This window comes from Schistocerca americana, chromosome 1 (genome assembly GCF_021461395.2).
Source record: "Schistocerca americana isolate TAMUIC-IGC-003095 chromosome 1, iqSchAmer2.1, whole genome shotgun sequence".
NCBI lineage: Eukaryota > Metazoa > Arthropoda > Insecta > Orthoptera > Acrididae > Schistocerca > Schistocerca americana.
In genome coordinates, this window is record NC_060119.1 from 949,493,885 (window position 1) to 949,505,972 (window position 12,088).

The 12,088-nt window shown below is 43.2% G+C and overlaps 1 protein-coding gene across 1 annotated transcript in view; it reads left to right on the forward strand.

Moving 5' to 3' along the window:
• The window catches only part of LOC124595497 (nephrin-like), a 720,042-nt gene that overhangs the window by 234,867 nt on the left and 473,087 nt on the right, over positions 1-12,088 (forward strand). Inside the window, exon 3 of the mRNA XM_047134264.1 lies at positions 2,628-2,830. Within this exon, the coding sequence (XP_046990220.1) occupies positions 2,628-2,830 (203 nt within the window). The remainder of the gene's footprint in view (positions 1-2,627; positions 2,831-12,088) is intronic.

Below are 12,088 nucleotides of genomic sequence, written 5' to 3' on the forward strand. Positions count from 1 at the left end.
GCGGCGCAGAAACTGAAGGGCCGTCAGGGAGTTGGAGCAGACGAGTGATTTAGCAGACACGGCACATGACATCTGCTCCAGCGCTCTAAATATCGCGGATAATTTAGCAGCGAAGACAGTGACGTCTAGAGCTAACGAATCTTTGAAACACCGATCACGGAAAGCAATAGAGTAGCTAAGGTATCCCCCTTTTTCGACACATCCTTGAGGCTTTGACAAATAAGCAGCAACAGCGAGGGTTAAAATGGAAATGTACCTTACGAAACTGCAGTTGTTTCAATGCCCCACCTCATGCGCCAGAAGCTAGCATACATCGTAGATCCATATACAATAATCGTAGTTGACACTATATCTATAACGTATAGGAAATAAGGTTTAATTTTAGTAGCATAAGTCTGTCTTGTTGCATGTAGGGACGGAGCTCTGCTTCGTGGTGTTTACACCACACCAGAATAGCCCGACTCTCGTCGTATTGCTTTCCAATTTTTGTACATTTTCTGGATTATTTTGCGAAATGTTTCAAGGTGCTATATCGCTTATTGTCTTCCCAAAAGATGCTGAATAAAGATACGAAAAGGGTACGGTTCCATTAAAAAGCCGTATTATTTTTAATATCTCTATTGATAGTACAGTTAAGAGCAATACCCGTACAAAATATCACGTTCTTCTCAGCATACTGTCAACTGTGAATATCTGGAACTGTTCACGAACTAAAAGGGGTGTTACGTGTCACTGACTCATCCTGCGTATAGTAGCGACGCGGCCTATTCAGGGCTGCTACACGTTAGGATGCGTGAGTGAAATGGTGTGGGAGAGGGCCGGTATACGAGGGAGTGCATAGTGAAACAGTGGTAGCATTAAGAAGTGTGTATATCCAGCAGCAATGTACAGTGCGACGGCCGTCCTCTAGGCCGCTCAACACGCGTGCCAGCACAGTCGGCTGCGGAACCTGCTGACGCCCCGACGGAGCCTGTGACGTCTCTTGCCCTGGATCGTGGGCAGCTTCTATCGCAGTGCCATATAGCCAGCAAGAAGGCGAAGAAACAGGCGTAGCCTGCTGAGAGCCTCCGGAGTTTGGTCGTCTGTGCACCAATGCGCATACTTGTGGTCTCTAGGTCTTTCACTTGGGTGCGATAGCTGACACTGGATATTCCGTGATGAGCAGCAGTAGCCTCAGTCACCGACCAGGGGTAGACCAGGGCGGTGTCGATGATATTTAGGGAGCTACTAGACGTAAGGGCGCATCTCCCCTAGCCGAAACGTGGACAACTTGCAGTCCCCCACAGGGCGGATCCTGGCCTCACACCAGCGTCACGCATTGGTGAAATTTCGAATTCCAATAGCCTCTACACCACGAGAGTGGAGTGCCTCGGTCTGAAATGTGAGGAGTTGATCAGCATGCAGACATCAAATTGTAAGCTGTGGTTTCTCTCCAGTTCAAGACACAGATATAATGGTGGCACAACACAACAACGACTGGTTTTGTTCCACATTACTTATTCCTGGGTTGCTATGAGCTGTCATATTAGCAGTGTCATATTAGCATATTAGCATATTAGCAGTACGCGAGTGCTCTCGTTTACAAGATTTCACACTTACGTATTGGCGTTAGCTGTTCTATGCACTTTGCCTGTGTCGCAAACCTGTCCTGCCGAAGTGTAATGTCAGCAGTACTGCTCCGTGACCAACTTGATTAGCACTTCGGGCCGAGCTGGCCACTGTTGCCTGAAACTTCAAGAAAAATTACAATTCGTGCGCCATAGTGTTGCGAGGCGCAGTAATACATATGACTGTTCATCGAACTTCTAGCCTCAACTTGTACATACACTCTGTGTTGAACAACAGTGGTGATATGGAAATCTGCAGCTTTTCCTATTCGTACTAATAAGATTGGCCGGCCACTGTGGCCGAGCGGTTCTAGGCGCTTCAATCCGGAACCACGCTGCTGCTACGGTTGCAGGTTGGAATCCTGCCTCGGGCAGGGATGTGTATGATGTCCTTAGGTTAGTTAGGTTTAAGTAGTTCTAAGTCTAGAGGACTGATGATCTCAGATTGGTTCAAATGGCTCTAAGCACTAGGGGACTTCTGAGGGCATCAGTCCCCTAGAACTTAGAACTTCTTAAACCTAACTACCCTAAGTACATCACACATCCATACCCGAGGCAGGATTCGAACCTGCGTCCGTAGTGGTCGCGCAGTTCCAGACTATACCGCCTAGAACCGCTCGGCCACCCCTGCCGGCTGATCTCAGATGTTAAGTCCCATGGTGCTTAGAGCCATTTCATCTGAAACATTTTTTGAACTAATATGATTTCGCTTGTCTCGGTGCACCGTGGTGTTTATCCTCATTATAGGTTAGTCACCTGTGTACATCGAATTATCCCCCACCCCCTCCCCAGGTGCCTCACTGTACTCTGTCAACATTTCGAGCATTATGTTTCACACCGTATGACCTCACACCAGTTTGAAATCGTATTTTCGGGTGACGAGTTACTGCACTTCAGTACACCTAGGGCCATTTGCGGGACTCTCTAGCGTACAAACTCGCGTCGCCGCTGTGTTTAGCAGAGCGCGCCCCGCCCGGGCCGCTCAGCCCGGCCCGCCGGCTAACGAGCCGCTTGTTGCAGCATGGACGCGCGCAGCCCGGTGCCGGCGCAGCACTGGGCCGACGACAAGGTGCTGGGCGCGCGCGCCTACTTCCGCAGCGCCGGCAACGCCTCCCACCTGACGCTGCAGCGCGTCCGCGAGGACGACGCCGGCTCCTACCGCTGCCGCGTCGACTTCCGCCGCTCGCCCACCCGCAACTCCATCATCAACCTCGCCGTCATCGGTGAGTGCGCTTCCGACATCTCTCCTCAGTTTTGCGTACGCTGTACCATCTTCAGTCACTTAATAAATTCAATCATACGGAAAGAAACCTTGGACTAAAACCAAGTTCAGAAGATACATGTAACGGTTTACCGGTATTACTGGCTGCGCAGATAGCGTATTGGTACGCCAAGCGCGATATTATCCTGTGCGACTCTGTCAAATGTCAAATTAGACCCAGATGATGCACTTCGCTCTAGAAGTGTTAGGGCTGTGTCTTGAGGGTGTAGCACCACAGACAGCGAGAACATCTTGTAAACAACAAGATATAGTTAGATATAGTGGGAATTACTGAACTTAGGTGGCAGGAGGAACAAGACTTCTGGTGAGGTGAATACAGGGCTATAAATACAAAATCAAATAGGGGTAATGCGGAAGTAGGTTTAATAATGAATAGGAAAATAGGAATGCGGGTAAGCTACTACAAACAGCACAGTGAACGCATTATTCTGGTCAAGATAGATACGAAACCCACACCTACCACAATAGTACAAGTTTATATGCCAACTAGCTCTGCAGATGACGAAGAGATTGATGAAATGTATAATGAGGTAAAAGAAATTATTTAGGTAGTGAAGGGAGGCGAAAATTTAATAGTCGTGGGTGACCGGAACTCGACAGTAGGAAAAGGAAGAGAAGGAAACGTAGTCGTTGAATATGGAATGGGAGTAAGGAGTGAAAGAGGAAGCCGCCTGGTGGAATTTTGCACAGAGCGTAACTTAATCATAGCCAACACTTGGTTCAAGAATCATAAAAGAAGATTGTATACATGCAAGAAGCCTGGAGATACTGGAAGGTATCAGGTAGATTGTATAATGGTAAGACAGAGATTCAGGAACCAGGTTTTAAATTGTAAGACATTTCCAGGGTCAGATGTGGACTCTGACCACAATCTATTGGTTACGAACTGTAGATTTAAACTGAAGAAATTGCAAAAAGGTGGGAAATTGAGGAGATAGGACCTGGATAAACTGCAAGAACCAGAGGTTGTAGAGAGATTCAGGGAGAGCATTAGGGAACGATTGACAAGAATGGGGGAAAGAAATACAGTGAAAGAAGAATAGGTAGCTTTGAGAGATGAAATAGTGAAGGTAGCAGATGATCAAGTAGGTAAAAAGACGAGGGCTAATAGAAGTCCTTGGGTAACAGAAGAGATATTGAATTTAATCGATGAAAGGAGAAAATATAAAAATGCAGTAAATGAAGCAGGCAAAAAGGAATACAAACGTCTCAAAAATGAGATCGACAGGAAGTGCAAAATGACTAAGCAGGGGTAGCTAGAGGACAAATGTAAGGATGTAGAGGCACGTATCACTAAGGGTAAGATAGATACTGCCTACATGAAAATTAAAGAGACTGCATCAAACCAGTCTCTGGAATGAAGACCACAACAACAACAATAATAACAAGTCTAGATTTATCAGAAGGTGATTGCTGATTTTTTTTAACTTTCTGTTACTGTGGAAAGAGCAAGAAATGGCATGAATAGCTTCTTCAAGTATAGGAGTAATTGATATTGCCCACACGAAAGCGGCCATTTGGCTTAATCTCACGATCCCCTCCCCTCATACGGACTTGTAAAGTTTGAACAGAGCTAGTTCGTTGAAAACTCCTTTCCACCCAGGCACAGTGCGTGCCGACTTGGTGCCTTCTTAATGACCACTCACGAGGCTAGGGGTGGATACGGACACTGGCACCGTGGTCGCTAGAAAGTTGATAAAATTCTAATTAATGCAGTGTCACGTTTTATTTTCTCGAACTGAGACGATAAAACTCCGAGCACACGTTACCTAATCCTCACTTGCTGCCTTCATCTTGCATGGATCAGATCGCGAAAAATATGAGTCCTTCTGTACAGGAACAGGAGACGGACCCTAGGCCGACATTCTTAGCATAGGGCGTCCATCTTTGTCTGTTTTATGAAGAGATGGTTAGCAAGTGACGACGAATTGAGGTAATCAAGTATTTCTCGACGCATTAAGTAAAGTGGAGCAGAACGTTAAATTTTAGGAACCGCACCGCATTCTTATTAGCAATCTATCGCTGCCATCTCTGGTGCAAGTCTGACTGCGCTTCTTTCACTCTACAATTCTCAGCGAAGCCTGTTAAGAATTTACACTGGGCTTCAGGTCTTCACAGTACTCAACCACGCAAACCTCTTTCCAATATTCTCTTAATCCATCGGCTATGTATATAACTCTTACAGTGCGCTAAGCTGTGTCCTTCAAGTTAGTAGCAGACTAGTGTCCGAAGCCGTGTTTGTTGGATCCTGCGAGAGTTAGAGCCTATCATTAACTGCGAACTCAAATTTTCATTGGAAGGTTCGCGGCAGTCATTAGGAGGCAGTGCCTGTTCCGTGCAGTGGACAGTATTACTGTTTGTGAGTGACTTACTATCTGTGTAGCTCCCGTCGTTCTTAAACGAGACAGCTGTGTTATTTCTCCATATGTGTATTTTCTTACTATGTTTGTGGAACCCACTATCCAGATGTTCCCTTATTTTCTGATGAGTAATCCAGCAACGGCCATATACTGCAACGAATCCCCATGCCAGCAAATACCATGTGACCGATTGCCAAATTCCGGCATTTTTAGCAGATAAACGTAACTGCCGGCTTATCTTGCACATAGCGTATCATACATTCTGTCCTTCAAACTAAGCAAACAGCCGAAGAACCGTATATGTTGAGTTTCGTAAGTCTGACGGTTGCAACTGGAATTGTAAAATTTATAATGTAGGTTACAATGAAAGTCCATAGCACCTAAGAACCACTGAGCTTGGTGTCACTATCCGACGAAGGAATCATCGTTACCAATGTTACACATCATCACTCGATCAATCAGAGTGGACGCATTTTGGGGCTTAATCCAAGAGACTGGAGGGCAAGGTGATCAGGAGGTTTACGGTCCTCACTTTGCCAGCCAAGATCACCCGCTGAAAATTTCGTCCATCAGTAGAATTCTAATCGGCTCCCCCCGCCGGCAACACAGTCGTGTTATAGCGACCTCCGCTACACTCGTTAAGGATCCACAGGACGCAATGGAAAACTGAACATACTAATATTCATCAACTGGCTCCGACGAGGTGTAACCACTTCGTTTATAAGCTCCTGCAGCAGAGAATCATACATCTCCGCAAAATAATTTGTAATAGCGAAAAATTTTGGCTCGTCCAAGGCGTGGCGACAGAACAATGATGTATTTGATTGAGCTAGTCAACAACTTGCTGTGGAGAACAGATCTCCTGTAACTTCTATGAAATCTGCATCATCAAACATGTCATTGGTGATTAGAAGAATTTTACGCTAAGAATTTAATAAATAAAAATTATCAGGCTTTCCGAAACCCACTCTGCTCCTAACGTTGGGAATCCATTATGTCGTCAAACTATCAGATGTTGCAATTAAAACACCGAAACGAAGTTGTTGTAATCGTAGAGAAGCTGTATGCCTATATATTCATGAGGAAATATCGTTTACATGCTGCGAATGCGGCTCTACAGAACATCATCAGCGACGTGACAACGAAACAAAGAGAGTTCGAATGTTCCTCTGGAATCTTGCTCCTTTCTGACTGTATGTGAGTGTAGAATGTATCAATACCGGCGGCGTGTGGATCATGAGTTGGCACTCAGCTACTTATCAGACAAATCAGATGGAAAAACAAATCCGGAAAGTAGTAAACAGTACCTGCCGGTGTAAACACTGATGAAGTGGTAGGACGAGGAGACTCACTCATTCGCCCTGAATGTTTCACTCACTGCTAGACTCAACAACGGACACGATTACAATGAGATCAGAGAAATAGTTTTGGGACAAAGCAAGCAGTAGCTCTGTGGCAACGAAAGTCTTGCAGCGAATCGCTTAATTGCAAACACCATCCCACTAACAACAGAGGCCCAAAGCATACCAGTATCCTACATTGTAGCTGCCAGTGCTTAAGACAATCCGAATTGAAAGAAGAATAAAGAGTTCACTGCCTGTATCAATTTCGAGCAACCATGCTTTTGTATGTCACTGGGGCTGTTATATTATTTTACTTTTTTTGGTGTTTTATGTTGTTTCATATTGCGCTGGAATATTATTTAGACCAGACTTTGGTTTTTACTGTTGGCTTTCAGGTGGTTAGTCGTTTGTATAATATGTTGTGTGACGAAATCTTGGTAAAGCGCTGTTAACGCTGTTGAACAGCAAGATCTTGAGTCTGTAAAAAATCGCCATGTGGTTGGAGGTTCGTTCGCCACGTATCCAGCGTCTGTCCCAAATGCACGTCAACGTGGATATGTGGAACACTCTAGATATTTATGATAATGTAACTGTAGAAGAATAATTAATTTCGAGTCTCACCTATTAATCGGTTGAGATGAACTCTCTTATTTCTTAAGGTTGGTTTTTTTTTTGAGTTATCAGTCTTTTGAATGGCTGGTTGTGGTCCGCCACGAATTCCTCTCCTTTGCCCACCTCTTCGTCTCAGAGTAGCACTTTGAACCTACATCCTCAAATATTTGCTGGATGTATTCCAATCTCCAACCTCTGACTTCCTCTACAGTTTTTGCTCTCTGCAGCCCCATCTAGTACCTTGGAAGACATTGACTGATGTCTTAACAAATAAACTAGCATCTTGTCCCTTCTTCTTGTGTTTTCCACATATTCATTTCCTCTCTGATTCTGCTCAGAACCTCCTCATTCTTTACCTTATGAGTCCACGCAATTTTCAACATTCGTCTGTAGCACCACATCCAAAATGCTTTGATTCTCTTCTGTTCCGATTTTCCCACATTTCACTACCATATAATTCTGTGCTCCAAACGTACGTGCTCAGAATTTTCTTCCACAAATTGAGGCCTATGTTTGATGCTAGTAAATTTCTCTTGGCCAGGAGCGTCCTTATGCCAGTGCTCGTCTGCTTTTGATGTCCTCCTCGCTCCATCCGTCATTGGGCATTTTGCTGCCTAGGTAGCAGAATTCCTTAACTTCATCTGCTTAGTGACCGTCAATGCTGATGTTAAGTTTCTCGCTGTTCTCATTTCTGCTACTTCTCATTACTTTCGTCTTTCTTCGATTTCTTCTCAATCCATATTCTGTACTTAGTAGACTGTTCATTTCATTCAGCAGATCATGTAATTCTTCTTCACTTTCTCTCAGGATAGCAATGTCGTCGGCGAATCGTATCATTGATTTCCTTTTACCTTGAATCTTAATTTCACTCATGAACCTTTCTTTTATTTCCATCATTGCTTCCTCAATGTACAGATTGAACAGTAGCGGCGAGAGATTATATTCCTGTCATACACCTTTTTTAATCCGAGCACTACTTCTTGGTCGTTCACTCTTACTATTCCCTCTTGGCTCTTGTACATATTGTCTATTACTCGTCTCTCCCTATAGCTTACCCCTATTTTTCTCAAAATTTCGATCATCTCGTAGCATTTTACGTTGTAGAACGCTTTTTCCAGGTCGACAAATCGTGTGAACCTGTCTTTATTTTTCTTTAGTCTTGCTTCCGGTATCAACCACAACGTCAGAATTGCCTGTCTCGTGCTTTTATCTAAAGCCAAAGTGATTCTCATCTAGGACATAGCTCATTACGAATCCCTCCTCGGAAATTACGTTCAGCCTGGACTTCCTGGGAAGGATCGGATATTTCAGCAAAAATTGTACGCATTAACTGGAAGGGTACCAGTTTTTAAATGTATAGGACCAATTTGACTGTCGTGTTTCCAGCTTGATTCTCCCGCTATGCAGACAATCATTATTTGGTCCTAAAACTTATTCGTCCACTACACACATCGCGAGCTTCCGTCATATAGGATGAAATAATTATTCTCTGCACAGACATAATAAGTACAGACTTTATTGTGTACAGTGTCATATCTGTTGACCTGCGAAGCCACAGCTGCACGTGAAATCACCGGTCTTATGCCGTCTGTTGATATGCCGTCCAAGTATCTACGAACTGTCCCGTCGTAGTCGAAAGCATTGAGTTTCCAACGTCATTTATGTCTGTTATTTATTCGTCGTGGATAAAGCCAAGATTTATATTTTATTGGAGAGCATGGTTAAGCGCTTTTGCAGTCCAAATACCTCACTTGGTAAGGAAAATTTTATGAGCAGACGGATGATGCCGTTAAGCACTCGCCGTTCTCAGCCGTTGCTGCAGTTATTTTTATAGAAGCTCTTGAGCAGTAATTCCTATGTGAAGCACGCTGTTAACCCGAGTGATCGCTCTCTTATATAGACTACGCTTTCGCCATAAGGCCACCCGGGGTGAGAGAACTCGAAGTAAGGAAGGAAACAAGGAAGGAAGGAGTGGGCGAAGATTGCTGTTTAACGTACAGTCAGTATCGTCTTCGTTAGATGAAGCACAAAATTCTGACAGATGAATGATCGGGCAGAAAATCAGCTCTCCTTTTGAAAGGATTTCACTTGAACTGATCAACTAAAACCAAACACAACAACAGTCTAGATGACTTAACGTGGATGTGAAGTTCAATCCTCGCAATATACAGAGTGAGTCCTAACTACATCGCCACAGGGATGGTGGGTCCATCGCTCAACGACCTCCGATATTTTGTCAGTAATATTCCGGTTCATCCTTTAGACGACCTTCGTTCAATAATAATCTTAACCGTGAGAGGGGCTGTTCTCTTTCTGTCTTTTCTGGAAATGTTCCTGTGTTGAAACTTGCGGGTATATGTGGGGAAAAGTATTCATAAAACTGTTACAGTCAAGCAATTCACACCTTCCAGTAAAGTAAAGGGCTGCCCTGAGAACGTTAGTGTCTAGATTTCATCCCATCAGTGAGGCAGTAAACCTATGCAAATCTTAGTTTTCTGAGAACATGACTGTTGCCCTTCGGATCGTAGTCTGCCCTCTCTGGTTTTCGACTGATGTTGCACTCGAAATAGCAGAGTGCCAGGTAGATGTGCAACCTAATAGATGTCCAAGGGTGTTTACACGTCTTCCCATTTCTCACGCTTTGCCCAAGTAGGATGTAGAATCGTTTACTGTTTGTACTGAGGTATAGTACCAGTTGGTAAGAACTACGAAATAAAATTAATTAACTAGGATAGTTAAGCAGATGAAGGCGACAATTCGAGATTGAAAAGTGAGCAAAATTCGTGATCTTAGACGGTGACGCCATTAATATTAGCTATGACTTAAAGCTGAAGGGAACAGCAGTTTACACACAGAAGACTGTGCCATATCAATCTTCTGTTCTCCTCTACAAATCTGTACAAGGGCAGCTGACTTCTTACAAGGAAAGAACTTCAAGATGGCGTATGTGTGATTGATGAATGAAGCAACACACGCGCGGCTCTTTGTTCAAAATCATTAACCGTACTAGTCATTGTTAAATAGCCTAGAATAGCGATTGTCAGATGTGAGTAACTATTCCCTGAGGCATGAGTAAAATTTTTTGAGCGATAAAATAGAAATGCTTCGATTGCGATTTAATAATTACAAAAAAATCTTTTTTTAAAAGCAGCTTCTAATTTATCAGTTCTTTATTATACTCTAATCTTTATGAGATCAAAATTTGACATACATTGTTGGGTAAATGCCTCCAACAGACTTCTCCATTCACTGCAGCCGTCATAAATCGAATCGTAGCTATTCATACATGTTTTTACTGTGACTGACCCACAAAGTTGTCGCCTCGGACTTTCCTTATATGCTGCAATTAAGTAAAGAACTTCCTTAGTCCATTAACCAACCATTCGCTTGTCTGTGTTTGTCTCGTCTTAATCATAGTCGTAATTACACCTCATACTCCAGTCTGTTCCTTGATGCTTCTTTTTCTTTTTTGTCGACTGCTCGACAGCTCGCTGAGTTACCTTCACCTTTTGAACGATTTTTGCAGTAGAAGTGCATGCGTCTCACTGCCTAACTCAAAACTGATGATAAATACTGACGATAAACGTCGCATCTGAGACATAGAAGAAGCTTAGTTTTAAGAGCGCTGTATATCGTTTACTGAAAGCATATCAAAGCATTTTTTCTCATTCCTTTATTTCACTTGTCGTACATCCATTCATAGTATTCATCACTTGTCATCGGTAATGAATTCTTTTAGGGTATGACTTCCTAATTTGGAAAATGTAAGAGTGAATACCTGATTCCTGTTACCATTTACTGCCAGCGAATGCATTCCTGGACTCCGCGAAGACATCATACTGGAAACAGACTTAGGTAACAAGGAAATGGCAACATTTTGGCGAAAAGTTGACGACGAGTTATTCATTATTATTGGAAAATAAATAAAATTCACTGCAAATTACGAAAAAGAAAATGAATTATGGATTGCGACAGCAGTGATGCCAAAACTGAGGAAAGAATGAACTTGGAGTATGAATTATTTGCAATGGCCGACACCATACCGAACATATTGGGTGGTCAGAAACAGTCTGAAAAACTTGTAAGGGAGTTGCATGCTAGGCTGTGCTGAAAATTAATTGTTAAGAAACAAATTACATACGTTGTGCCATATCCGAGGTAATTAGTATTGAACTTAGCCGATCATGCGGTTGCTCGCACGTATTGAAGTGGCCCGCCAGATACAATTAGTGTCAGTTGATCTCACAGTAGATGATAGTGCACGATAATTTTCAGCTTTTGACGCGAGTTCGACAATTAGTGTCGTCCCATGTGCAATTTTTGTATTTCTCTAAAGTCCGGTGTTAGGAAACCAAACGAAGCGCAAGTTTGGCCATACCGTCTCAGACAGACCGCGAACTGGTCAGCACAATGGTCTGGTTGGCTAAGTTCGATGCTGATTAATTCAGACACGGCGCAATGTATCGAATTTGTTTCTTAACAATTAATTCTCAGCACAGCCTACCATACAACACCCTTACAAGCTTTTTAGACTGTTTCTGAGCACCCCGTATAAAGAAAGATTACCAGCAATAAGCTGAATCCACCAGATAGTTATTTAGTGATTTAGTAAAATACCTTCTGTCGTTATTATTTATCGTTTGTAATTTTTTAAATATGTGTGTTTATTTCGTCCGGTGATATGTTCGACTGTTATTTATTATAATCGTTTATCTTTTGTCCATTTGTAAATACCAGCCTTTATTTCTTTTAATCATCTAAAGTTTAGTTATTTGGCAACCTACGTTTGGGATACTGGTAGATTTCTTCTCTTTCTGGGTAACAGTTTCAAAACGGTGGCGATCACTGCATTAGGTAGGTGGTACTGCTAGAAGCCGTAGACCT